The sequence below is a fragment of the Beta vulgaris genome, chromosome 6 (genome assembly GCF_026745355.1).
Source record: "Beta vulgaris subsp. vulgaris cultivar EL10 chromosome 6, EL10.2, whole genome shotgun sequence".
NCBI lineage: Eukaryota > Viridiplantae > Streptophyta > Magnoliopsida > Caryophyllales > Amaranthaceae > Beta > Beta vulgaris.
The window spans coordinates 7,431,491-7,459,035 of NC_079207.1; the positions used below are offsets into that span (position 1 = coordinate 7,431,491).

General features: G+C 37.0%; 4 protein-coding genes across 5 annotated transcripts; 2 read left to right on the plus strand and 2 right to left on the minus strand.

The window, feature by feature from the left end:
• Nucleotides 1-510: 510 nt before the first annotated feature.
• LOC104895386 (RCC1 domain-containing protein RUG3, mitochondrial) lies at nucleotides 511-7,200 on the minus strand. Its single transcript, XM_010681875.4, has 6 exons — nucleotides 6,612-7,200; nucleotides 5,292-5,431; nucleotides 3,461-3,655; nucleotides 1,789-1,917; nucleotides 1,563-1,718; nucleotides 511-920 (listed from the first exon to the last, which is right to left on the minus strand). Exons 1-6 carry the CDS (start codon nucleotides 7,160-7,162, stop codon nucleotides 721-723), a joined length of 1,371 nt encoding a protein of 456 aa, XP_010680177.2. The 5' UTR covers nucleotides 7,163-7,200; the 3' UTR covers nucleotides 511-720.
• A 1,469-nt stretch (nucleotides 7,201-8,669) lies between these two features.
• Nucleotides 8,670-16,473, plus strand: LOC104895387 (pentatricopeptide repeat-containing protein At1g30610, chloroplastic). Of its 2 annotated transcripts, none has more exons than XM_010681877.4 (11): nucleotides 8,670-8,919; nucleotides 9,137-9,203; nucleotides 9,581-10,242; nucleotides 10,979-11,170; nucleotides 13,307-13,388; nucleotides 13,550-13,738; nucleotides 14,009-14,122; nucleotides 14,494-14,584; nucleotides 14,664-14,821; nucleotides 15,216-15,641; nucleotides 16,063-16,473. In XM_010681877.4, exons 2-11 carry the CDS (start codon nucleotides 9,165-9,167, stop codon nucleotides 16,414-16,416), a joined length of 2,307 nt encoding a protein of 768 aa, XP_010680179.2. In that variant the 5' UTR covers nucleotides 8,670-8,919; nucleotides 9,137-9,164; the 3' UTR covers nucleotides 16,417-16,473. The 2 variants fall into 2 exon arrangements, with proteins under 2 accessions (XP_010680179.2, XP_010680178.2); XM_010681876.3 differs by having other exon boundaries at nucleotides 8,671-8,924.
• Nucleotides 16,474-19,283: 2,810 nt separating this feature from the next.
• Nucleotides 19,284-21,196, plus strand: LOC104895388 (uncharacterized). The gene has a single exon (XM_010681880.4). The coding sequence runs from the start codon at nucleotides 19,386-19,388 to the stop codon at nucleotides 21,000-21,002; it is 1,617 nt and encodes a 538-aa protein (XP_010680182.2). The 5' UTR covers nucleotides 19,284-19,385; the 3' UTR covers nucleotides 21,003-21,196.
• A 327-nt stretch (nucleotides 21,197-21,523) lies between these two features.
• Nucleotides 21,524-24,482, minus strand: LOC104895389 (jasmonate-induced oxygenase 2). Its single transcript, XM_010681881.4, has 3 exons — nucleotides 23,927-24,482; nucleotides 22,516-22,837; nucleotides 21,524-21,936 (listed from the first exon to the last, which is right to left on the minus strand). The coding sequence occupies exons 1-3, from the start codon at nucleotides 24,406-24,408 to the stop codon at nucleotides 21,697-21,699; spliced, it is 1,044 nt and encodes a 347-aa protein (XP_010680183.2). The 5' UTR covers nucleotides 24,409-24,482; the 3' UTR covers nucleotides 21,524-21,696.
• Between the last annotated feature and the right edge of the window lie 3,063 nt (nucleotides 24,483-27,545).

Below are 27,545 nucleotides of genomic sequence, written 5' to 3' on the forward strand. Positions count from 1 at the left end.
CAATATAATATAATTCAATTCAATTCAATTCAATTCAATTCAGTTCAGTTCAGCTCTGATAAGTTCAGTTCAGTTCAGCTCCGATAAGTTCAGTTCAGTTCAGCTCTGATAAGTTCAGTTCAGCTGTTTTATGCCGAAGAGAACATGCCCTAATTCAGTTAAACCAACTCATTATTTTTGTTCTTTCTGTTCAATATTCATTCACAAAAAACAATGTTAACAATCACTCACAACCTTTTTATTTTTTTACATTAGCGAATTAATATATCTAAATTCATCTAACTGTTGAATTTTTCACATTTAAGTTTAATCATAAATAAAGTACAAATGGAGTATCTAATAGAATAACAAATTTTGAAATTAACGCATTACGCACGCATCGCGTGCATATGAAGGCTAGTTCCCATATAGGTGAAAAAAGGCGATACAGAAAAAAAAAAATTAAGAAAAAAAATGGGAAAAGCAGGGAGAACATAAAAGGGAAACAATTTCTAAAACTATGATGGACAATTTAGTTTATTTTAAAAGGATAGATGTTCTCCACATAACATGTGAAGAGGGAACATTTTAGTAAATCCACTTGGTAAGGTGGTCCATGCCAATTCCTCCTCTCAATTATCTAGACATACTTACATTTTGCTCGATTGCAAGGTTGATCGTTTGCTTACCTATAATTGCGCTCTCCGTAATGAAGATAAAACATCCACCAAAACTCATATCTCATTCTGTGCAGCTTGATCTTGAAACTAAACACATGGCATGAGATGCACCGATGGCAACAGCTAGAACACTATGGGGTCCCAAGCCATCATCTTCCATTAGAAAGTTCACTTCGACAGGAGAAGGATTTATCTCGGGCAACCCTGGAACCCCTAACTGAGAATCCTTTGCATTTCCCCACATGTATAGCTTCCCTGACTCTGTTTGAAAGAAATAGTGTTAAGAGCTTCTGTATCACCTACGCAGAAAAACATGGAGTGCATGGTCTAGACACAACTCTATTTACATGCCTCTCCTTTTTCAAAACTACAATTACTTCCGCTGACTAGAAATCATAGCCAATGAGTATATGACATTATTTTACAAAAAGATACTATAAGATTTAGGTCAATTAGACTACATCATAGAAAAACCAATCATAATTATTTTTTAGAAAGGCGACAGTTTCATCCAAATTACCCAAATACTATATGTGACTGTCAATTCAAAAATGAAAAACATCGAGAAGGAGAGGGTCACAAAGGGGCTATACGGGATTAAAATTTAGGAGTGCGAATCTCATCACGCAGCAAACCAAGAAAACATTTTTTGAAAAAAAACTTGGTAAAGAGACAGACCCTACTTGACAAGAACACTGCATTAGTTAAAACTAGATCCAGCTTTGCAGACTAGGCCCGTGGGAGTACAGGGATAGGATGAGCGTAATCCCACTACCAGACCCCAATGGCAGGTTTAGCAACCAGGGAAATATGTACCATCCTCCAGACAACTAAATATATCGTACAATATAAGGTGTGTATCTCAGGACTACAACATACAGCACCACTGAGGGAAGTTCTTACCTGTCACAGCTGCTGAAGTCGAACCTCCGCAGGCAATTGAGATAACACGCTCGTCAACCAGAGCGTCAATCATTGTGGGAACCTTCTGGTTCTGAATAGAAGAATGACCCAGCTGACCATGTCCACCATGTCCCCATGAAAGAACCTTACCATCCTCTAGGATCAAATATTAGATGTATCAGATACTATCAAGCAATAAGCAAGCAAATGAGTTTTTGGAACCAACCAGTCAAAGCTAGAGAATGATATCCTCCACAAGCTATTTGAACTATATGCACTTCTTCAAGGCTAGAAATCAGTCTAGGTCGCCAACCACCCACTTTATCACCTGTTCCTAGCTCATAGTTGGAATTGGCTGCCAGAACAAAGCAAAAAGATGTAAAGTAGATAACACAGCATTATAGTGGCAGCAGATATATAAAATTTTCCCACAATAGGATCATTCAGATCATGTAGCTAAAGGATGAACATCTGGTGACTTGCAACTTCCAGATTTTTGCATATTGCTGACTTCATTTTATTTTATTTTATTTTCCTAAAAGGATGAAACAAATCACCCAAAAACAATTATATATTCTTCTTTTTTTCATTCAGATATGGTACCAACCATTTAGGCTACATTTCTGGAGAAAGCACCATAATCATTAACTTAAGACCTGGACCAGAAGATGCACCGCAAATAACAGTAGAAAGTTAGGATTATGGAAATTTTGGGAGTAAAGGAAGGCCAAACATGACTTATTTTTCAGGGCACTAAAAATGGCAAGGAAACATCGGATTTGCAGGAGCATATAGCACTTAACAGAACTGAAAAGAGGCAAAGGACCTATGTGGACGATCAATTACGATATAATCTTGCTACCTCTGTGACTCCATCCTATTAGCATTAAGACTTCGGCATCATGGTTGTCATAACTCAAAATACTCTTAGTCCCTAAAAGTCAAGAACAGCAGCATGAAGGAACAATGCAAAAGGCATTTCAAACTATATGTCTATATCACATATCTTTTCGATCAAGTTGCCCACTTCAATCCTTTGTCTCTCACCACTCACCAGTGAACTTTACAGTAACTACCATGTTATCCAAATAGACGCAACTAAGCAATAGTACAAGGGATGTTATTACGGTAGATTTTAAGAGATTCGAAAAAAATGTCACTTAAAATCTAATGCTGACCCTCCCGAGCTCAGCATCTGATTGCTTGACCAGTAAACAAATTCAAACAGCAATGTCCTACCTCTCATAATACGAGAAGGAATATCAAGATCATTAGCTTAGCGTCTCAAACTCACAGTAGCAGATTAACATGCGTGCTCATGCTACTTCAAAAGTACTGCAATGACATTGACCCACTTGTAGCTCGAAATGTAAGATTAGGGGCTCGTGTGTTGTAGTTCCGACTTCACAGGGACAATTTCATGACTACTGTTTCTTCATATTTTCCATCAAACTTTCAACTTTCAAGGGTGTGGTGAAGCCAAAGTATCCACGGAATGCAATTGCATAGATTATCATTGGAGAGGGCCATATAGAGTAGTCAGAAAGGGAAGAGAGAGAAACCGTAAATGTTGATCCCGGTTTAATAAGGGATGGACACAAGTAATATCAGAAGCAGAAGCAAAGTCAGAACTCAAATGAGGTAAATTTAGATACGGCACAAGATTATGGTGATTAAGAACCAGTTGAAGGGACAGGACAACTAAGTGAAGTTGAATACTTCATCAGCAGGCATAACAGTGGAATACCACTGCATATACCGTCAGTAACCCTAGAACATAGTATAGACAAATTTATGCACATTGCTACAAATTCATCGATGACTGGAGAGAAAAGTGAGCAGTTAGAAGGTGACAACATCCCCCGATAGAGTTCTCAAAAGAACCAAAAAAAAATTACCTCCCCAGCACCAAACTTTCCCTTCTTCAGTCAGTGCCATTGTGAAAAAACCCCCACAAGCCACAGCAGCTACAGGAACCGGCAATGCTTCTACTTTGCATGGGACACTAAGCCCACCAGCTTGGTCAGGGCCACGTCCAGGACCAAGACCTAATCTACCGTCCCCTTCTTCGCGACCCCATGTGTATAACTCACCTGTAATATTGAAGGAACATGAGAATTGAGGAGAGCACATGGGAAGTAAAGAACAATCACACCCTCACTGTGGGAAATAGCAAAGCAAAACACATTCAGCTGATCCATTATCCAAATAGGAAGAAGTTCAAATTTCAATTAGAAACTCTGGCTCATGGCGTCCAGCATCAAGATAAGCACGCATTCGGCATAGTGCATCACCACTTAGAGAGGAAATGAAAATATATAGCAATAACTTACATGATAACTCATGCAAAACTTAACCCAAGATCACCACCCTCAAAACACACACACACAGAGAGATACAAGCGCACGCGCGCACACACACACACACAAGTAGCAAATTTTCCTCGTTTATATTCTTTTTTTTTTTTACTTTAGATCTCACATAACTTCTTTAAAACAAGCAAGAAACTGTTGCTCTTCGCTTGAAATCAAATTACTTAAAAGTTGAGACACTAGACAGAGGAGTCACCTTGAGAAAGTGGAATCCACAATAGAAACACTCTTCATGTAGTTCACCCATGTAATAAGTAGCAAGCAGCTATCTTTTTAAAGCATAAAGTTTTGAACTTGACATCTACGTAAAAACATAATTTACAATCATATAAGAAGATCTTTTCCCAACGACTTTGGTTACATGAATCTAAGATTTTCTCTCTGGTGGCCATCAAAATAGATCTCCTGCCTTCATTGTATGATTCCACAAATCTAATACCTCCGTATCAATTTTAATGGCCTCTATTCAAGTCATCTTTGACCTCCCCCAACTAAGCTAAAATATACACTATCCGCACTCTCCATTAACCTTATTGGTGCACAATCTAGTCGACATCATACATGCCCAAATCAACGTAATATGTTCCCCCTTATCTTATGTGTAACTCCAACCTTCTGCTGCATATCTCCACTCCATGGAATACTATCTCTTAAGATGTTTCCAAACATCCATCTTAGCTACCCCCATTTCCCTATTTTGATTCTTCCCATGCCTTCTGCAACCAAAACTAGATGAGAAATTTTCATATATCAATTATCACCCCAAAGCTTATTCACGCGTTCTCTTTCTTAGGAGAAGAGAGCTTAGATACCTCTTGTGGTTCTAAGCTTCCTAAGTATTAGGCTTGGACACATTTGATGATTGAAACTTAACTCTTTTGACTTGGATAACAGCTTCAAAGTTATTAAGAACCAGAACCTAACAAGAATAACAAAAGTATATACAATAGTGTTATTAGCATTTTCTGGTTCATAACTTCCGTATTACAACACTTATAGCTTTTCATTACTACCTCCATAGCAACTACATTTTGCTTACTTACACTACATGTAATTCCTCAAGATGATTTGCGTCTCCACCTACCACAAACATCTCCGCCCTGCCACCATTTTACTGGATGTCCTTCTCTATCTGTACATGTATGCATGCAACTGTGTGTGTGAAAGCATTCTGTCACAATTGATAGTGCCAGTTCATTAAAATTTCCAAAAGTTCACTTTCCCAATCATGAACATCCAGACAGTTATTACAATAGGGTTTGCATCTCACCAACGAAGGTCACTTCCTAAAAGGCTAAAGATTAAAAAAAGAAAACATGAATTTAAGATGAAATGTCACTAGGGGGAATCAACTCACCTGATTCAGTGATAGAAGCAGTATGTGTTCCACTGGTTGCAATGTGTTTAATCTTCTCATTCCAAGATCCTTCAACTAGCCGAGGAACCAACTCCCTTGTGTAAACTGTATGACCCAGAGCGCCAAAACCACCATATCCCCTGCAAACTTCATTTTTCAAATGAAAAACCATCAAGCTTTGCAGAAAGTAAAACACATCCATCCATAACTTATATTGACTCAAAACTAAACAGTGCAGGAAAACTTTTCTTTTTCCTAGTAATCATTTTAATCCTCTTATCCCTCCAATGAGTAATACACTCCGTTCAATAGAACCAACGATCCAGTATTCTACTGCTTGAGATTACAATGGACTGAGAATCAAAACGACTCATAAAGTCACCCGGCCTGCACTTCTCATCTATTCTAAGATAACAAATGGTGAGTACACTCCAAATCAAGTGTCAATTGGGAAAAGCCTCCTCTTTACTAGTCAGATCATGCCGCCAGACCCGCGACCCCGACCCTGCCGTGTATGGGAGCCTTAAAAAAAGTTGTTAAAATTGAGATTCTAGTCTGAATCGGAAAAGACCTTTGTAAAATTGAATCATCGAATCGTAAGATTCTACAAACACGTATAATGAATATATTACACTCAATATTCATTGAATGTGCTATAATCATATGTTAATAAACCTAAAAATTAGAAAAAATTAGTTGTTTACCACTATATTGGCAATAACTAACAATATAATCATATTCTTTGTTGCATGATTTAAATTTGCGAGATTTTCGCTAGTCAAAAGAAATGTATAGAATCGTCTAGAATCGTGAATCGAATCGTCTATCATATTTGAATAGTAAAATCGTAAGATTTTAAGATTTGAATAGAGATTTTAGTAACTTTGTTAACAGAGCCAATGTGGTAAACTTAAAGACTCCTTCTATAAGCAATATCTCAAACAATGAAAACAAGTAAACAACAACTTCCTTAAACTTCAACTTCCAATCTCCACCATATGATCCTACATTAGTACTAATACAGAACATTTCCACAAAAACATATGCATTCCAGAACCACACAATCAAACAACATACAACGCCTAGATGGCGCACACGCTAGTACATAGAGCATGGTGCACAGATGTACATTGATAACAAGGCAAATAAACACATGTACATGTTATTACATTGGTCTTTGTGTTCATAATCTAATCCTTCATGTTAATCGTGTGTATGGTTATCATCATACTGACATGTGTGTATGTACTAATTTGGCAACAACATAACATCAAACAAGCTTCAGTAATCAAAATCAAACAAATAACGAGGATAACTGACCAACTAAAGAGTTGCCCAACTGAGGTAAGTGCAATAGAATGAAGCCCACCAAGCGCTAAACCTTTAACACCACTCAAAAGAGGGTTCAAAGTAGGCACAAAAACCGAGTTTTCATGACCTAACCCAAGTCTTCCTCCATCACCTTTACCAAAAACCCAAACCTGCCCATCAATCAAAACCGCAGAATGGAACAACCCACATGAGATTCCGACCTCCACCATTGATTTTTGCGGCGATGGAGGAGAGAGAGAGCCGGAAGATGGGGAGAGAAGGAACGAAGGAAGGACGAGGAGAGAGAAAACTGGGGTTGGGTAAAGACGAATTTGTTCTGTTCCTATGCCTAGTTGACCTGACGAACCACGACCCCATGAGAGGAGTTGCAGAGAAATGGTGTCGTTTGAGGAAGAAGATTCGGTGGGTTTCCATAGAAGAGGGGTTTTTTTAGGGGTGGTGGTTGTGGTGGTGGAAGGTTTGGATGTGGTGGATGATTTGAAGGAGAAGAAGGTTCGAACGCCGGTGATGCGGCGGGTAAGGGTGGTGGAATTTGTCATTGTGTTGTGTGTTTGAGTTTAGTGAGTGTGGCTCAGGGTTTTGGGAGGGGTTTATCGTTTGACAATTAGCGAATAGTTGTTTGTTAGCGGAATATATTAGCGGTTTAACTAGTTGATTGTATTGACATGTTGAACTGGTTGGTTGTATCGATGATTTAGACCAGTTTATGGTATTATGTGGAATTTTTACTCTAAATATTGCAAAAGCAAGAAATATTTTCGATTTTCGTCAAAGTATGAAAATAATTCTGAATGTACCGTCTACGTAGAAGTGGGTGCGAGAAATTGTACTTTAAATAGCGATTTAGTTGTAGTTTAGCTCATTTGCGATATTTATTTATAAATCATTAGATGGAATATCGTTATAGCTAGAGCCTAGAGCAGAGCTAATTCATTGAAATATTCTTATAGCTATAGCAAGTTCGACCCTAAACCTAGGAACACAATATGTAAATTACTACATGTCTCTTTGAAATAAAACCCTAAATTTTCTCTAGCCAATTCGGAACTGCCACCATCTTTTCCAATGGTAACGAGCTTTGAGTTATACTTTTATGTATTTGCATTTCTAGTTTTTGTTAACAATAATCCTCTTCCCTCTTTGTTGGAGTGCTATTTACCCGAATATTAGGTTATTTATCTCAGTGAGTGGAGTTTACAATTTGATTTGTTAGTCTCCTCTTGTGGGAGTTTAAGTTTAATTTTTGTGGTTTGTTTCAGTCGTACAAATATACAATTCATTAATGATTTGTTGTACAAATTTGCAATAAATATTGGATTTTTATATGCTATGTGTTCATTTCAATGTTAGAGATTCCTTTCCAAAACTATGGCAAAATGGTTGATACTTTGATAAAAGGCTACAACCTGCATGATTCAGCGAAGAAGCGAAGGGTACGATATATTATCATACCTTGTTCATTATTATCATAGTTATGTCATATCAGAACTTTATTTGATCAACATTTTTCTCTAATATCGATTAGGGTAATTCTCAATGGTGACCTCGTACTTTTCGAGTTTCCAATAGGTGACCTTCAGTTTTATAAATTTATATTGGTAATCTTCAATTATTATTCTAGTTTCAAAACGTGACCTTATAAAGCAAAAAAAAAAACCTATTAATTCCATCAACTTTACGTTATAACTAATTTATTGCCACATAAACCAAGGTGCTTCCGGTTATTTTTTTTCAAATTTGACCTTAAGGGCCAAAATAATACTCAATTCTTTAGCCGACCAATTTTTAGTCCTGAAAACCAATTTAGACTTCAAATTTAACCCTCAAAACCTAAAATGAACTTCAAAACTTTAACCGACTAATATTTATAGCATGCAAACCTAAACCATTTTCAAACATACAAAACATATTATTCTAATAAAAAGTTAACGAAATTAACTATTTTTTACTCTACAAGCCCAAATTTGGAAATAAAATAATAATCGAGAGCTACCAGTAAGAAAAAAGACTTAATCCATGAGAAACTCAAAAAGTTCGAGGAATTTTCCTATCGATTATAGATGTTGTGTGACTATTAGGTAATGAAATTTACTTCTTTTTTATTTAAAAAAAAAAGGTAATCTCTTCCCAAACAGTTAATCATTCTACAACCTCCATCCCTTTATACCTCACCTGCGTCCTGCATTAACTGGAATGAATCCCAACTTTCCAGTATCTACCAACCCGCTAAGCTTACCTTTCCTTTTATGTTGACTATATTTACCATGCATTTGCTCCAACAAAACTCTCTACTTGGGTAAGGTAACACCTTTAAACTCTTTCAACTGTTTTTTTTTTTGTTTGTACAAATTACAACTATGAATATCTGTTCTTCCCATTACATGTAAATTTTAATAATTTCAATTGTATTTCTTGTCATTATGATTGTATTTTGGTGGATTGTAACTGTAAATTTATATCTTTAATGGGGTAATTTTTTTCGATAGTTATCTTTAGTGGGTTAATTTTTTCAGGTGAGCTTCGATAAGGGGTTGTAATCCAATGGGTTGCATTTCGGTGCAGATGGGATTTATGCTTCAGGTATTTATGCAATATTATTTTGATAGAAGAATTTTCTTCTGATTTTTTTGGGCAATTTTGTTGTTAAAGTTTCATATATTTTTGACAGCATATTATGAAATTCTGATTATTCTCCTAATACAATTATCAATGATTTTTACTGAGTTCTGAGTAATTGAGATGTTTGTTGAGTTAATTATGGGTATAATGGGAAAATTATTTGATATCAAAGTTATTATTTTTATGGGTTAAGCATCAAATAGACAAATACCTGTTAAGTGGGCAATTTGGTTAGTAACTGTATCTGTATGTGTTGCATTTTCTCAAATGTTTCTGGAACTAGCCTAAATACAGCTTATCTATGTTTGTTTTTTCTCATGTGAAATTGTAAATTTCAGACACCTGCATTTGGAGTTGTTTCTAATGTGAGAAGAAAGGAGAATGCTTGGGTTTTAGTACGGAGACGAAGTAGTTGTATTAAAAGTACGCTCTCAACTTCCCAGATGGAGAGCAACATGGTTGTGAAAGAAGACACTGAATTTAAGTCTTCATTTGATGAGTATTTAAAGGCGATGGAGTCTATTAGAACTGACAGGGAGATGAAGAAAGTTCAAAGAGGGAGTGGCCGTGAAAAGAAGCTTAGTGATGTTGCAGTCAGTAAAGATCTTCCGAAACATCAGAAACGGAGGGAGACTGTTAAATTTAAGAGGTTTGTAAGGTCAGATTCCAAGAAAGGAGATGAATGGTCTGAAAGAGTTTCTGACAAGAAAGAGCTGAGAGGTAGTGTTCAAGCAGGAAATAGTATAAGATCAAAGAAAGAGGCGAACTATGTAGGATCAAAGAATGGTTCGAGTAAGAAACTTGATGTGGACATCGCTGCTTCTACAAGAACTAGGCTCGTTAAAAAGAAGGGTATGCCTATGAAAGATACAATTGATGACAATCAATTTGAGAGGGAAAGGTTCATCTTCCAAGAATCTGAATTATTCAATAATGGTCTGGATAGTCCGCGAGTTTCACGGATGGAAATGGAGGAAAGAATACAGAGCCTTGCTAGATGGTTGGTATTTCCACTACAACATCCTGATGTATTTTTGTCTATATAATACTAGTTTATTTGTGGTAGGCTAGCTGCTTCAGCGCTCTTGTTGATTAAGGCAATCTGATTCACTCTTCCCTAGACTTATGGAATGCTTTAGTCTTAAGGAGCTTTAAGTTGCATTTCTTGTCTGTACAATTTGATTATAATGTGTGTCCTTTCCTTTACCGATGTGGTTCCTTGCCTCTAGCATGAAGTAATATTAGCTTACATGCTATTTCCTAGTGTGTAATATGGTGCATTGTAAGAAATTAGCAAAACTAAGGTGGGAGTGGGGGAGGAGGATGGGGAATTTCACAACATGCAAGTCATATTTTACCTCTGGTATCTTCTTTAGGGGATCCTATGTGGCCGTTTACTCTCTTGTTCCCTGATCCAAAAATGGAAGCAAAGCATGTAATGGAAGATGAAAGAAAATGGAAAATAAAAACTTGAGGGAGATCATTTATTGCATTGAACTACATGTCTGGTGTCCCTCAAAAGTCAGCATACCGGACTTTCATCCCTTAAAAGAAATATTTGAGATATGCTTTTGTTTGGGCATGTTTGGGCATCCAGCATGACCAATTAAGACTTCATGATAGTTAGTCTAAGTGTGTAGTGGTCATTTAAGTTGTAGAGTTACTTTATTCGTGTTAATACTGCTTTCTGTGTTATATAATACTTGAACTAATATCGTATATTGTTGTCCTTCCAGTTTAAATAATGCTGAAATGGACATGCCAGAGTGGATGTTCGCAAAGACCATGCGAAGTGCTAGAATTAGATTTTCTGATCATTCTATTATGAGGGTTATTCAGATATTGGGTAAATATAAGAACTGGCCAAGGGTGCTGCAAGTTATTGAATGGCTTCAAACGCATGACCGCTATAAATCACTTAAAATCAGGTTTGTTTCTAGCCCGGTTTCCACAATTTTAGTATGGACATTGAAAGAGGGCAACATTGTGAAAAAAAAGTGTAAATATGTCCTAATGGCATATAAGTGAAGATGTCCCCGTTTTGCCTCCTTTTCATTGAGATGAACCAAACGGCCCCTTAGTTTGGGGGTTGGCGGTTGGTTTTTATGCTCTGCCGATGTTTTGGTGATCACTTGGACCCTGGCAGTCAGTTTAATCCTAAAGTTTCTAGAAGCTGAGTGTTTAATTATGCCTGTCTCCTCAAACAATAGTGACATACTGTGGAGGGAGAGGGAGGCAAATGTATAATAAGGGTTGGCAATGATGCGAGTCGAGCTCGAGTTTGACTAAACTCGACTCGAACTCGAAAACTCATACTCAAACTCGACTCGACTCGAAAACTCGCGAGTTTCAAATTTTCAAGCTCGAACTCGAACTCGAAACCTAAACTCGAACTCGAGCTCGAACTCGTTTCAAGCTCGAACTCGAACTCGTTTCAAGCTTTTTGATCATTTGATATAGTTCTATTTTTTATAGAAGAAAATCTTTACTTTGCTTTTTGGTCATTTTATACACTTTTTTTTCATTTTTTTAAAAGAAAAGTACAAGTATATTTATAGAAAAAAATAAAGTTAAAATTTCTAAAAAAATTTAAAAGATATATATATACATATACATATATATATATACATATACATATACATATATATACATATACATATACATATATATACATATACATATATATAACATATACATATACATATATATTATATATATACATATACATATATATATATATATATATATATATATATATATATATATAATTATACATATACATATACATATATAAAATACATATACAATACATATACATATATATATACACATATACATATATATAACACATATACATATACATATAATATACACATATATATATATATATATAATATATATATTATATATATATATATATATAATATATATATTATATATATATATATATATATATAGAAGTGAGTTCATAGAGAATGCATACTTATATAGTTATATGAGAAATGAGAATGAATTTTACACGTTATAACTCTTATGAATAAGTGAGGTAACTCTAATGAAAAAGTGATGTAACTCCAAAACAAAATATTTGAAAAAAAATTCAAAAAAACCAAATTTTTTTTTAATCAAAATGTTTTAGAGGAATAACTCTAATGAATAAGTGTTTAACTCTAAACCAATCGTGTGGTTGAGATTCATTCTCATTTCTCATGTAAGGAGCTTTCTCATGTGATCTTACCCTATATATATATAATATATATATATATATATATATATATATTATATATATATATATATATATTATATAATATATATATATATATATATATATATATATATATAATATATATATATATAATATATATATATTATATATATATATATAATTTTATCGAGTATCTCACGAGTTTCTCGAGTCGAGTATTGAGTTGCTCGACTCGTCAACCTGTCGAGTCGAGTTCGAGCTCGAGTCGAGCTCACTTGAGTCGAGCTTTGACCGAGCCGAGTTCGAGTAGCTCGCGAGCTGTCTCAACTCATTGCCAGCCCTATGTATAATAGCACAACTTTCTGTTTATGCAGCAAAATAGGAAGTTCTTAGCTGCACTTTCTTGCTGGAGTGCAGTTGGTCTGTTGGTGATGATATGATTATATAATAGTCACTATTTCTTGTAGTGAGTGAGTGCAAGTTTCGGAGCAATGTGGCTTTACTGCTATGAACATTCTTCATGTTACTAGATTATAGACTCCTGTAACACCAAATGCTATGGACTTTATCTTTCCGGAGTTCCAAAATACTCTAAATTGTACTCAGTGGTGAAGTCTGTGTCTATATCCTAAGGTCTGATCTTTGTACTATCTCACCCTTTTCCTTTTGGGAGGATATAGTTACTAATGTCAGTATATGCATCTACTGGTTCCCTTTCTTGGATTCTTTAGTGTTCAGGCACATGCCATTTGCATAATATAGTAGATAACATTGTGGCTAACTATGTGAAACTTGTCATATATACTACACTTATCTGACAGTAAATTCTACTTCTGTTAAATCATGCCTTTAAGTTTAGATATGTCTACACAGCTGCACTTGATGTACTGGGGAAAGCAAGACGTCCTGCGGAAGCTCTAAATCTTTTTTGCGCAATGCAGGTAATTTTTCTTGACTGATTTCTCTCCTGTTAGATTAATACCTTATTCTAACATCTCCTTTTCCTCATTCCCCAATTATAGTGTTTCATTGTAGTTCTGAGCAACTTTATGTCCAGTAGTATAAAGTATTAACTTTGGCTGACACTTATAATCCACTGCAGCGGCATAAGACCACTTATCCAGACATAGTAACTTATCACTCAATTGCTGTTACTCTTGGACAAGCTGGTCATATGAAGGAACTTTTTGATGTAATTGATAGCATGAAGTCTATGCCAGAAAACTTCAAGATTGAATCTCTTGATGATTGGGATCCACGGCTTGAGCCCGACATTGTTGTTTACAATGCTGTAAGTGCACCAGGTGCTGTGTAAAAATTACTTTTTGCAATTTTTGTAGTGGACTATCCTCTTTGGAGTTGTGTGTGTGTGTGTGTGTGTGTGTGTGTGTGGTGTGTGTGTGTTGTGTTGGTGTTGTGTGTGTGTGTGTGTGTGTGTATGTGTGTGTGTATATATATATATATATATATAGGGAAGAGAGAGAGAGAGAGAGATGAAAAGATGATTAAATTAGCTACTTCATTAATTGCTTCTGTTTGTATTTGTCTATTTGATTATCAGGTTTTAAATGGCTGTGCTAAGAGGAAAGAATGGGAAGGAGCGATATGGGTGTTGCAAAAATTGAAAGAAATGGGCCAAGAGCCATCAGGCACAACATACGGACTTGTTATGGAGGTAAAAAGTTTCTTTTGCAACACTGGTAGCTACATAAAACTTCCGAGTTTCAGTACAAAATGTTCTGTAATTTTATGTATTCCAGCTATTTTTTAGTTGTTCTGTAGCATTTAGCCTTCACTTTGGTTACATGGGTGGTCACTTTGTTTCAACAAAGGATCATCTTTTTTGGCTTTTGTGGATGCATGTGTTTATTCTATGTTCTTTGCTTTCTCATAGCTGTTTTTTTCTCATCAATTATATCGAGGGGATTACAATTTACTTCATATGTTCTTGTGCTCCCATATGTCTTTGTCTAGCACATATTTATTCTTGTGTTTTTCTATGTCTTCAGATAAAGAATGTAATTAGAGTGCTCTCTTTTCAACCAGGTTATGTTAGCATGTGGAAAGTATGACTTGGTCCACGAGTACTTCAAGCAATTCCAGGGCTCTTCTGTCCCTAATGCTTTAACATATAGAGGTGCGTTTGTGAAGATATGTTTTATTATATTTAATTCTTGGAAGTAAACTGATGACTTGCTTGATTGCCCACTTTGTAGTTCTTGTTAATACTCTTTGGAAAGAAGGTAAGCCAGATGAGGCTATTGCAGTTATTCAAGACATGGAGAATCGGGGACTACTAGGTTCAGCCAGTATCTATTATGACCTTGCCCGCTGTCTCTGTAGTGTGGGAAGGTGTGAAGAAGGATTGATGCAAGTATGTTAAACTATAAATCATAGTTCTTTTGCAACTTTCATTTCTATCAAAGCTCAGTTCAGCATTGAGGCTTTTCTTTTTAGATTTTCCCTCCATTCACGCATTCCTTTTTGTGTTGTCCCCAAAATAAATTCGACACTTCTATTTTAGGTAATCTTCTACCTTTCTCTCTCCATTATGTTAACCCTTTCTCTCTCATATTCGTACTTAATTAACTCAACAGCTATCCTTGATATTTGTACCAAACTCGAAATTGAAATTTTTTCAAGGAATAGAGGGAGTATATTCATTTGTGCTAGACGGAAGTAGATGCCTAGAGGGCTTCAACTCTATGCTTTACCAATTTCGTATTTCCGTGATTGTATGATCATGTAACTCTCGCGTCACATTGCAGGTTGACAAGATATGCAAAGTCGCTAGTAAGCCTCTGGTGGTGACTTATACTGGTTTAATCCAAGCCTGTTTAACCAATGGAAATATTCATGACGCGACATCCATATTCAACCATATGCAGAAGTATTGTTCCCCAAATACCGTGACTTGTAACATTATGCTAAAAGCGCATCTCGGATATGGAATGTTTGACAAAGCTAAAGAGCTCTTTCATATGATGACACAAAGTGGAAACAACAAGGACAGCAAAATCAGGATCAAAATTATGCCTGATCACTGTACATTCAAGATGATGCTAGAAGCATGTATCAAGGAGCAACAATGGGATGATTTTGAATATGCCTATGAGCAGATGCTGCAGTATGGGCATCCTTTCAACACTAAGCGACATCTTTGGATGCTCCTACAAGCTTCTAGTGCTGGAAAGGTATTTCTCCTGTCCGGGAATAATATTTTACTGTGAATTTGCATGGTATGTCACTTGTAAGTTTCAAGGTAATGCATCTCTGCCAGGAGAGCTTCGTAACATGATAATTGCGTATCATAGGGACTTATTTGCATATTTGGAATAGTGACAGTTATTGTAGCGATTTTGCGGCTAAATAAACGGGTATATTAGGAATGTTATAGAATGTCACGTTGATATGCACTATTTTACATACATTTATTCCGTAGGAGTTTCTGTCTCTATCAGCATTGTTTTTCTCTTCATTTTTGTATCTAAAATCTGTCTCTCCAATCTCTGATAATTCCTCCCATCCTTTTTTATATTTTGTGTAGGATCAAACTGTTTCTTTCTATAATCCCTTATTGAGTTTCTAAACGTTTACAAATAATAATTTGCTTAGGTTGAACCGATTGAAACAACATGGAGCCACTTGGTGCAGACCGATCGTGTCCCGCCACCTGCACTCATCAAAGAAAGATTCAGATTGAAAATGGAGCACGACGACCTAGCTGAAGCAGTTTCAAGTGTTGGTTGCCATCCTTCCAGTCATCAGCAGTCATTCTCCAAGGAGGCATGGTTGAAGTTATTCAAGGACAATGCACATTGCTTCAAGAAAGAAGCTCTCGAGCACTTGATGCGCGAGGTCAACAACTGCCTCTCCAAGACCGACTCGCCAAACCTCATATACCAGAATTTGCTGGACTCTTGTATGGAATTTGTTAACCTCGACAAGCTAGTTGCTGGTCAGACATGAAGGATTGAAACCCCTGTAAAATGTTAATGATAGGAAATTTCTTTCTTTATGTGATAACATGCAGTATCGGCATCCGAATAGGCCATTAAACAAACAACAAACAATACAAATAGCACATTAGCACTCATACGTAAACTCCCAGATTCTTCCTTACAGTTAATACAAACTCTTACTACTTATCTCACAAGGTTCTCTCTCAGACTGGTTAGTATGAGCAAATATCACAAGGACTTTCGTTAATCAATACGATAATTTGGAATATATATGACACTGACTTCGAATTTTCTAGACCTATCAAATAACACTGTTACCCGCCCAAGCATGCCCATCCTTCTCGGGAATGCTCGCCCGAGCAGCTGTCAGGCTAAAGCTCTGGTAAATCGTCCATTTAGGCACCTTAGAGCAACTATAATGGCAAACTACAACCACTTGTAGCTTTGTGTGCCACATCAGATTTCCAAACTACAACATTCTCAAGCTACAACCTCTTCCAATAGAAAGCTACAACCACTTGTAGTTTTTGCAGGTCCCAATAGAAAGCTACAACCAATGAAAAATGGAAAGTGCAAAGTGGGGACCACAAAAGGTAAAACAAAGCAAGTAGTTTTGTGGAGCTACTTGACTTCCCCCAAGCAACAACATGCTTTTCACGCTAACAACAACAAGCAAGCAACTAGCTCCAACTTTCTCATATTTGCAAGCTAGGACCTCAAATGGTCCGCTGGAGTTGCTCTCAGTCTGCCAGTCCAGACAAGCTATCCATAGTTTTTTGACCTTGTCTCAAGTCTATCGCAAGCATTGAAATTATAATGGCTTATAAAAATATTGTTGTCATCTCGCGTACTTTTGTTTTCGATTATATTATCTACTTCCCGCTAACTTTAGAGTTGGTTTGATGGAAATTATGTGGGTGATTGGGAGTCATGGTGGATGAACAATACATGTTTGATGTTATAATATGGGCATATTTTTGGCTGCTAGTGCTTCGTATATGCGCGTGAAGGCAGGTTTGGCGACGTGGTGCTGCAACTACATGACTACATGACTACATGTTTCTGCATTAAGGACTCCAGGACGAGTTTAGACTCAAGAATTTGGAAGTGCATGCCTCGTTGTTTGTTGCTCATCTGCTTGTGGTTGTGACTTGTGTGGCTGCAAGCTCAAGCTTGTATGCTTAGTTGGATGATTTTGTGGTGCTAATGCTACTTTCATTTCCCATTGGGGTTGTCTTTGCAGTTTGCTTGAGAAGAATATTTTTTGAACTGAGGATTATTCTTTTAGTAGAAATAAGGTTTCCAACTTTAGAATGGAATGTATGAGGGATATGAGTGACTAATGAGTAAAATGTGACGAGCTTGTCCTAAATAATCACGGTGATATCAGATTTGTGAATAGTAATATATTAGGGGATATTTTGTGTAATTTTGAGAAAGTTGTGAGTATTGTAGGGGTATTTCCAAAAAAAGTGGGGATGTTTTGGATAGCAACTTTCTTATGTTCTAAAAAATTACAAAACTATTATGGTGACATGCACTATTCGCATATCACCGTGATTATTTGTTAATTTCTCAAATGTGCCATTTCTCTTGTTCTCAACCTAAGAAAATTTCAACTATTACAAATCAAAACAATGAAAACAATATATAAGGTACCCACCTATACGAAGGTGGGTAGGTGTTAAAAAATTCAAGCTTCCGGTATTGAGAATCTCGTCTTAATTATAAAAGTGGACACTAAAAAAATAAGATTATGGATTATCTTATGATATAGTAGTAAAAATAGCTTCTATAAATCTATTATACTAAATATTGTTTTTCTACATGGTTTAGGTCAATAATGATTAAAAAAACAATCAACTACATATTTGTGGATCCTCTAAGATGAAGATCCTAATCTTTGGTCACTTTATACACATTCTTACACGACCCTATTTATACATATCTCCATTTTTTTACTTGCAACATTCTTAACTTTTACGCTTGTCGATATACAACTTTGACTATTAATATCATTAACAATCAATTTGTGATGACTATAAAAGTTAAAATCTTATAAAACTATATATTAATATAATATAGTGCAAATATCAAAATGCTACAAGTAAAAGAAAAAGAAGGAAAACTTCGTATAGCTTAGTAGTGTACTAGCAGAGTCAGCTATTAAGGGGAGCCACCTGAGTGACGGATCATGGCTCTCCTTTTTGATGAGCCCCCACCTTTAAAGTGGAAAATAAATTATTAAAAAAAAGTTTATGAAGGATGTGCTTTTCTTCTAACTAAGCTCCTCCCATCTCCAACTTTTTCTCTCACTTTATTAGCTCTTAACTTTTCAATATCTATACCTCATAATTTTCATCATTCTTTACCTATTTATTCTTCTTAATTAAACCAACAACCATGCCAACAATTTATATCTTGCCTTCTCCCCTTTCTCCCATATTAAGTTCTTGTGGTGCCCGCCGTTTTGTACGGTTGATGCAAAAATATCCAGACAATTTAAATTAGTTTCCAACAATATATATAAAGAGCAAAAGTTCCAATACTATCAAGCGCAAATTTCGTTAAATATGTATGTACAATTTTTTTTTGGTGAAAACGAGTAATCAGATTTCAATTAAAGATTCATACACTCCCCTAGATAAGTGTCCATACAATAACTAGATGGGGAGGGAAAAATCCTAGTTACATTTGCACTATTATTATTAATACGACAATTTCCAGCTATCCCACAATGTTTGTACGATTTAGGAGCCCGTTTTTTAGTTTTCGCTCAGGGTCCCGAAAATATCCGAGACGGCACTGCGTATTAGGTACTAGCATACATACTATAAAGACACTCCGACGGTTGATTGTCAAGACAAACTCCAAAGTCCAAACTCTACCATCCTTGGCACTCGACAATACTAAGCGAAAGTTGGCGCGCAATTGTGGACATATTGCCTATTGCAGTAAGAGCAAGAGAGAGAAAAAATGGAGGATGAAGAAATGAAGAAGCTACTAAGCATGGGGTTCTCTGAAGAACTCGCTACCCAAGCTTTAGCTGCTACAGGCGGTCAATCTACCCTTAAAGCCACTGAATGGATTCTCTCTCTTCCTGAATCAACCCCTAAAACCCTCCTTAAACCCTCTCAAATCCCTCAAATTCTCTCTCCTCAATCTCAACCTAAACTCAACAAATTCTTCCCTTCTCATTCTTTCAAACACCCAATTTCTCAATCTCAACAAAACCCACAAATTTCTCTCCCTCAAAAACGTCCCAAATTAGTTCTTCATGACACTATCAAATCTTCTGAACCCTTGTCCGAGCGAATGCGGCCTCGAATTGTTGATGATATAGTTGGCCAAGATCATATTCTAGGACCCAAATCATTTCTCACATATGCTATCAAATGCAACCGTTTACCATCAATTATACTATGGGGACCACCTGGCACTGGCAAGACCTCCATTGCTAGGGCCCTTGTTAACTCATGTTCTTCATCCTATAAGTTTGTTTCGCTTTCGGCGGTTTATTCGGGTGTTAAGGATGTGAGGGAAGCTGTGGAGGGTGCTAGGAAGTTGAGGGATAGTAAAAGGACTGTGCTTTTTGTTGATGAAGTTCATAGGTTTAATAAGTCTCAACAGGATTCTTTCTTGCCTGTTATTGAGGATGGTAGTATTGTGTTTATTGGTGCTACTACTGAGAACCCTTCTTTTCATTTGGTTACCCCTTTGTTGTCTAGGTGTAGGGTACTTACACTTAATCCATTGCAACCTTTTGATATTGGTAAGTTGTTGGAAAGGGCAGTTGATGATTTGGAAAAAGGTTTGTCATTGAGTGTTGGAGGGAAGGTTGAGGTTGAGAACGAAGCGATTGAGCTTTTGTCTTCACAGTGTGATGGGGATGCTAGGGTTGCTTTGAATGCTCTTGAAGTTTGTGCTACCACGGCATTGGGTCGTGTTCAGGGTAAAGTTCAATCTTTAGAGGAAACTCAAAGTGGGTGTTCTTCGTCAGATAATGTGGTGGTTGTTAATGTGGATGATGTGAAAGAAGTTCTGCAAGGTAAGCATCTTGCTTATGATAAGGCAGGGGAAGAGCATTACAACTTGATTAGTGCATTGATTAAGTCGATGAGGGGGAGTGACGCAAATGCAGCTATATATTGGCTTGCTAGGATGTTAGAAGGAGGGGAACAACCTCTCTTCATAGCTAGGAGATTGGTTGTGTTTGCAAGTGAGGATGTTGGATTGGCAGACCCTAATGCACTGTCGCAAGCTGTCGCTTGCTATCAGGCTTGCCATTTTATCGGGATGCCTGAGTGTAGGCTGAATCTTGCTCAATGTGTGGCTTATTTAGCTTTGGCTCCAAAGTCGGTGGCTGTTTACAATGCGATCAACGAGGCGATGAAGATGGTGAAGAACTCAGTTGGCGGGAATGAAGGGGTGCCCTTGCATCTCAGGAATGCACCAACTAAGCTAATGGGAGAGCTTGGATACGGAAAGGGCTACATTTATACCCCTGACAATCCTACAGCAGAACAGACTTTTCTACCACCATCACTCCTAGGTAGAAAGTTTCTCCAATGGCCACCTAAGGATGCCTCATGAGCTATCCAGAACATTGATCTTTTGTTAGACACATTTGATCTTAGTTGAAGTCATTAGGTTTTATGGTTAGGTACACTTTTTGTTGCTCAATGGTATATCCCTGCAGCAAATTTTGTTTCCATGTGTGTATATTAGTTGGATACTCTCTTTTTTGGTTGCATCACATTGTGATATATACTTCATGTTGAAAGGAATCTAAGGAAGGCTTTTTTTCTTAACAGAAGAAAAACTTCTGAGCTCTTTTACTCTTGGCATGATACAAATTGCAGTGTTGAATTTGCATTTTATGATCTCGCCGTGTCTTCGGAACCAAATTTATGATTACAAGATAATGTGACTTGAGAGAGATGGAAATTCTATGTGATAAGGAGAAAAATTGAGAGAAACCACTTATCAAGCAAAACAACGTTAACATATTTCAAACAGAAAGTGATAAATTACTGGCAAACTTAGGGACACATGAAAGCCAGCAGAAAAAAACTCTGAATTCAACTGATGCCATCCTAATTTGGTGTTCACTGTTCAGAGTAAGCACTGCAATTTCTTCATTTCTCAAGACTCTTGTCAATATACAAGTTGTTCTTTGTTTGATCATATACATGGAAACCAGAAATTAGTATTCATTCTCTAACTTTCATGACATATTCAAAGGTTATCTAAAATTTCAAAACACTGTAGACATTATAGGACAATGTTACAGTAGAAGTGCGTCAAGGTTCCGCTTGCCTTCAGGGCCCTTAGTGTACCATGATTTAACAAAATCGCCATAGAGCACTTCCTGGTACCTGGGTCCAGATTTTGCCACAAGCTCCGGAGCCGGAGATATTTTCCTAGTTTTTGCAGGATCATGAAAAGTGGCCACCGACAGTCGTGCTCTATTCGCATTGGTTATGGCTCGATGTATCGAACTCCTGTACTCACCATTTGTAATGACCTACAAGGACCGTATCAGTTAAAACCAAACATAAGAGACATTTTGACAACATAGCCTTGTGAAGAGGATAGTATTTTGGAGATATGCCAACCTAGATATATGATGCTCATAAACAGGTCCAGAGTATACTAGCCTACTTGTGAAACCAAACACCAACATCCACTATGCATGTTCAACAGCACAACCCAAGATAAAGATGAGATTAAGTTAGAAAGGAACCTCCCTTTGTCCCTGATTAATATGCCACATTTCTACAATACACCGTCCCAAAAGAAATTTCCACTTTCTAGATTTAAAGTTCAACTTTCCAAACATCAGCCTTAAAGAAAGGCTCTAATTAAGAAACTCCAGTGAAAGATTTTGTTGATAGTGGAGATGTGAAAATTTAAATAGTGACAGTTGTTTTATTATGACTCAAATTTTTTAAAATGTCCTTGATCAGATGTGGCCTATTTGAGGATGAAGGAATATCCGACATGGATTGGATCCAAGTTATGCATCAAGGGGAGAGTAAGTCAAGACTAGTGTGTGTAGGCAGGGAGTGCAAAGTGCATATAAGAAAGGATGAAGGAGAGGTACCTCGGTTTGATCTGCAAGGATCACAACGATGGCATCAGATAATGGCTGTACGTTGACCCATCCCCCATCTTTCAAGACTTCTAGTCCACCGACATCATCCTGGATAAGTAGGGTTATAGCACCCATATCAGAGTGCGCCTGCAAACCCAGCGTAAGTTCTGGCTGAGGGCAAGGTGGGTAATAGCTGACTGTTATATTCTGGTAGAAATCACCCACAGCATCCTCAATGCAAGAAGAATGTAGACCTAGACTTTCAGAAATCAGAGCTAAGAGCTTCTGAGCAAGTGATTTCATCTGTTCACTGTATTCTTCCACCACATGTCTGGCCAATGCATACATTTCCAAGTCAATACTGATCATCTTAAGCTTAAAATACACTCTCCATGTAATTTGTGAACTAATAGTTCTATTTTTTTGACTATTTAGTTAAATCCACCATATGTAATCATTTTCCTACGATATTTTTTCTGGGCATACCAAAAATCCGACCAGCGAATTTAAATTAATCACAAAACTATACACGAAAGTTTTATACTTTGCCAATGTGCATAGCCGCATATGCAATTGGTTTGCACAACCTCAAAAAAGGTGATTATCACAAGATCACTTCCCAATATAACAGAAAGATTCACAGTTCCTTGGTTTTGAATCATAAATCGACTAAATCTTCGAAAAGTCTCCTGTTCATTCTAAGCTAGAAACTAGCAGTTCAGCTAAAGATACACTCCCACTAAACTTAAACCTCAGCATTTACAAAAGTGAATTCACTGTTCAATTCTAAATTAACCTGCCTTCATCCCCACACACAAATGTGAAAGTTCTCACATTCAAGAGCACAAGATTACCTCAATCCCCACATACGAATGCGAAGGTTCTCATATACCAGAGCACAAGATTATCTCAATCCCCACATACGAATGCGAAAGTGTTCTCATATTCTAGAGCACAAGATTACCTCAATCCAAGTAACACCACCAGTAATACCGAATTACCGATATATTAAGCTCAATCCATCTTTTAAATTGGTTTTTTTTATAAATGCATAAAAAACACACATTACACAACCACCTTAGATTTCTAATACAAATTATCCATTAGAAATTCAGAATTACCATGAACTTCATCCAATTAAATGAAAACTGAAGGTAATTACTAAAAATGTAAAACTCCAGTGCTTGTTTATTTATACGGTCTTCAAGACAGACTTTTGACCTCGAAATTTTCAATTCGTTATTAATAAAAATATTAAAAAATTTATATTATGAAATTACACATCAAAGCGAATCTAAGAAGATCCCACGTGATTATATTTTCTTATATATATTAACGAGAATATTTGGTCAAAAAATTTAAGTGTGACACACTACAAAAGAAACCGGCACTATATTACGAGACGAACGATTATAATTACCTATAATTAGAAGGATAATGAGGCCAACGAGAGGGATTACGCCGAGAAATTGGAAAAGTATGATGATCAAAATAATCCCTCCAATCCAACACGACGTCGTCTTTCTCACTAACCAGCATACGACTTCCATAACCTTCAGAAGCAGGAGAATTTCGATCACAACCATACTTAATTTTCTCAGAAACATCGAGATCCTCGAAGAAGGAAGATCCAACGGTCCGCATTTGATGAAGGAGATTAATGGGGACGCCATGGTTGAGTACATGAAAAGCTCCCCAATGTCGGCACGCAGATGATAATTGAGGAGAGAGAATTTCGGAGGAGAGAGAAAGATCGATTAGAGGAATTGTGGTTGAAGGAGGAGGAAGAAGGTGGTGATTAGGGCGGAGTTGTGATGGTTGGATGTATTCTGGTGGGACTTTTAGGGTTTTTGTTTGTGCTAGGGTTTGAACTCGGGTTGTTGATTCTTTGATTACCTCCATTGGAGAGAGTTTGAGGAAGATTGAGTTTGTAGAGGTGTTTGACTTGTTTGTTTTCCATGGTTGATCAACTTCTTACTTAGGGCCTAGGTAGGGATGTCAATTGTCAATGGGGCGGGTCTGGGTCTGGGTCGGGTCCATCTGGACCCAGATCCAGACCCGTTTATTTTTCATAGACGCAGATCCGTCCCAGATTCGTTGGGTCTAGATTTTTCAGATCCAGACCCAGATCCGTAAATCTAGCGGGTCCATGGGTCCTTATTGGGTCCTAAATGGGTTTTTCTTAGTTTTAAGTTTTTATCGCGTTTTTGAATATATGTAATAAAAATTTACGCCCTAATATATATAGGTTCTTGTATCCATGGTTAATGCATTTTCTAAATAAAATTTTAATAATTAACTCATAAAATATTAAAATGTTACAACTTATAAAGTTACATGTCTTAGTGGAGTTACAACACTAACGAGTTTACAAAATCACTCATAAAATTTTAGAGTTTAGTAAAAAACAAAAAAATCTAATATGTAAATGGATCCGTGGGACGGGTCTGGGTCTAGCATATGTGGTAGAGGTGATCATGGGCCGGGCCGCGGCCAAAAAAATTTGCCCAATGGTCGGGCGGGGCCGGGCCGAATTTTTGTGTCCAAAGCCCGCTATTTCGGGCCTAAATTAACGGGCTTTGCGGGCCAAAACGGCCCGGGCCAAAAAAAAAGATTAAAAAGTCGTTTTTGGCAGCTTGCCCAAAGCCCGCCCAAAGACAAAAAAAATCCGAGCAGGTTGGGCCCGATCCGGCCAGCGGGTCGGGCCAAAATAATCACCTCTAATATGTGGACCCAGACCCGACCCAGACCTATTGGGTCTAAAATTTCTGGACTCAGACCCTTATAAATGGTTCGGGTCCTAGCGGGTCTGGGTCGGGTCCAAGACCCATTGCCATCCCTAGGCCTAGGGGGAGTGGGGATTAAAACGCTGACATGGTGCACGCAATTGTACGAAAAATAAGGGCTTTGCTAAACACCGCCCTGATTTTTCCTACTTACGCCCTGTATTTTAGTACAAAAATACATGGTATTTTTTTTTAATACATGGCATCCCTCATTGGCTCATCACTCCTTTCCTCTTTCCCTTTCTTTATTTAAACCCCCACATTTCCCATGTTTTCCACACATTTCACTTTCATTTTCCAAACTTTGTTTATTGGCTTTCTTTTTCAAGAAATTTCCGGCATTGGCCAAGATGTTTGGCGGCGTTGACCAACATTGACCGGCGTTGACCAACATTGACCGGCGTTGACCAATCAAGAAGAATTTCCTCTGGCGTCATGGCAAACATGTGAGTTTTTTAGAACACGAAACTGGTCAGGCGCCTGATTTAGGCGTTTGACTATGTGGTCAGGCGCCTAATTTAGGCGTCCAACCATACAGTGAGGCGCCTAATTTAGGCGTCCAACCATGTGGCAAGGCGCCTGAGTTAGGCGTCCAACCATATGGTGAGGCGCCTAATTTAGACGCCCAACCATATGGTGAGGCGCCTAATTTAGACGCCTGACATATGGTTAGACGCCTAAATTAGGCGCCTCACCAGTCCATATGGGTTGAAATTTAGGCGCCTACTTGTTTTTAGAGTTAAGTCAAAGCATGATGTAGAATTTACATATGCTTGAAATATCTGTTTAGAATATGTAAAACAATAATATCTTTACATGGTAGAATATTTGTAAAAATTTACTATGTTTGAGCTTAAATGTAGAATTTACATGAATATATGTTGATTTTAGATATTATAATACTTACATTATATTTTCACATATATCAATGTGATGTCTTATATGTAGATTTTTAGCATATATTAGAGTAGTTATATTTAAATTTTTAACATAATAAATGTTCAATTACATTTAGATTTATACCTATAATAATAGTTATATATAATTTTAACATATTAGATGTAGAATTTACATAAAGTGATATATGTAGAATTTAATAATATTATAATAGTTATATTTTTATTTTTAACATGTTAGAGTAGTTATAATATAATAGGCATAAATAATTTAAATTATATATTTTGCATATTATACTAGGTTATAAGTTCATCCTAATTATAAAAAAATGAAAATATGAACCAGTATTTTTTTTGGCCTAGAATTGCTTACAAGCGTCCTAATTAGGCGCCTGCACCATAGGTGATGCGTCTAATCAAGGCGCCTGCACCTATGGTGAGGCGTCTAATCAAGGCACCTGCACCATAGGTGAGACGCCTCACCTTTGGAGCAGGCGCCTTTATTGGGCGCCTCTTATCTGGTCCAGGCGCCTTGATTTGACGCCTAACCTCTGGTTCAGGCGCCTAATCACCACTGCTCCTGTGCAAATATATTGGACTTATTTACTTTTTTTAATTTTTGACTTGTATTTAGATATGTAATTTAACTATGTGATTTAGATATATAATTTATTAAATAGTTTCTATTACTTCTATGGTATTTAATAGGTTCCATATTTGAGCAATAATGGGGACGGGGTTAATTATCACGGTAGATTTCAGATAACTGATGCATTCCCAACGGTTAATGATGCGGTTAACCATCTTAATGAAATTGCAATTTCCATAGGATTTGAATTGGTTATTGACTCATATAAGCAGAAACCGACTGGTCCACTGCGTTGCTATTTTGAAATGTTTTAGGGGCGCGAGATACTCGGGAAATAAGGTAGATCCGAATTATGGTGCGACCTAATACATCGACAAAGTTTTGTGGATGTAATTTTATGATTAGGTTGGTTTTGGGGACAAATGGCATGTGTCTATTCCGAATATGATTATGGTTTCCACAACCACGCATTCATAGTATATGCGGAGGGTCACAGACGGACTAGTGGGCTCAATGATGATGCTAGGCGGATGGTTCGACAGATGACTGATGCCGAGACCCGCACCCAGAAAACATTCAAGCTGCTGTAAATGAGGCATTCCCCCATCTTCACCAAACGATAAAACATATATCAACGAGAGGTATTTTTACAAGATGGAAGGGGCGTGAAGAACGGACTTCAGCTGAAAATTTTTGTACCTTGCTCGTTCGAAAAAATGTGTATTGGTCATTTCGGGATGATGATGGAGTGATCACTCATGCATTCAT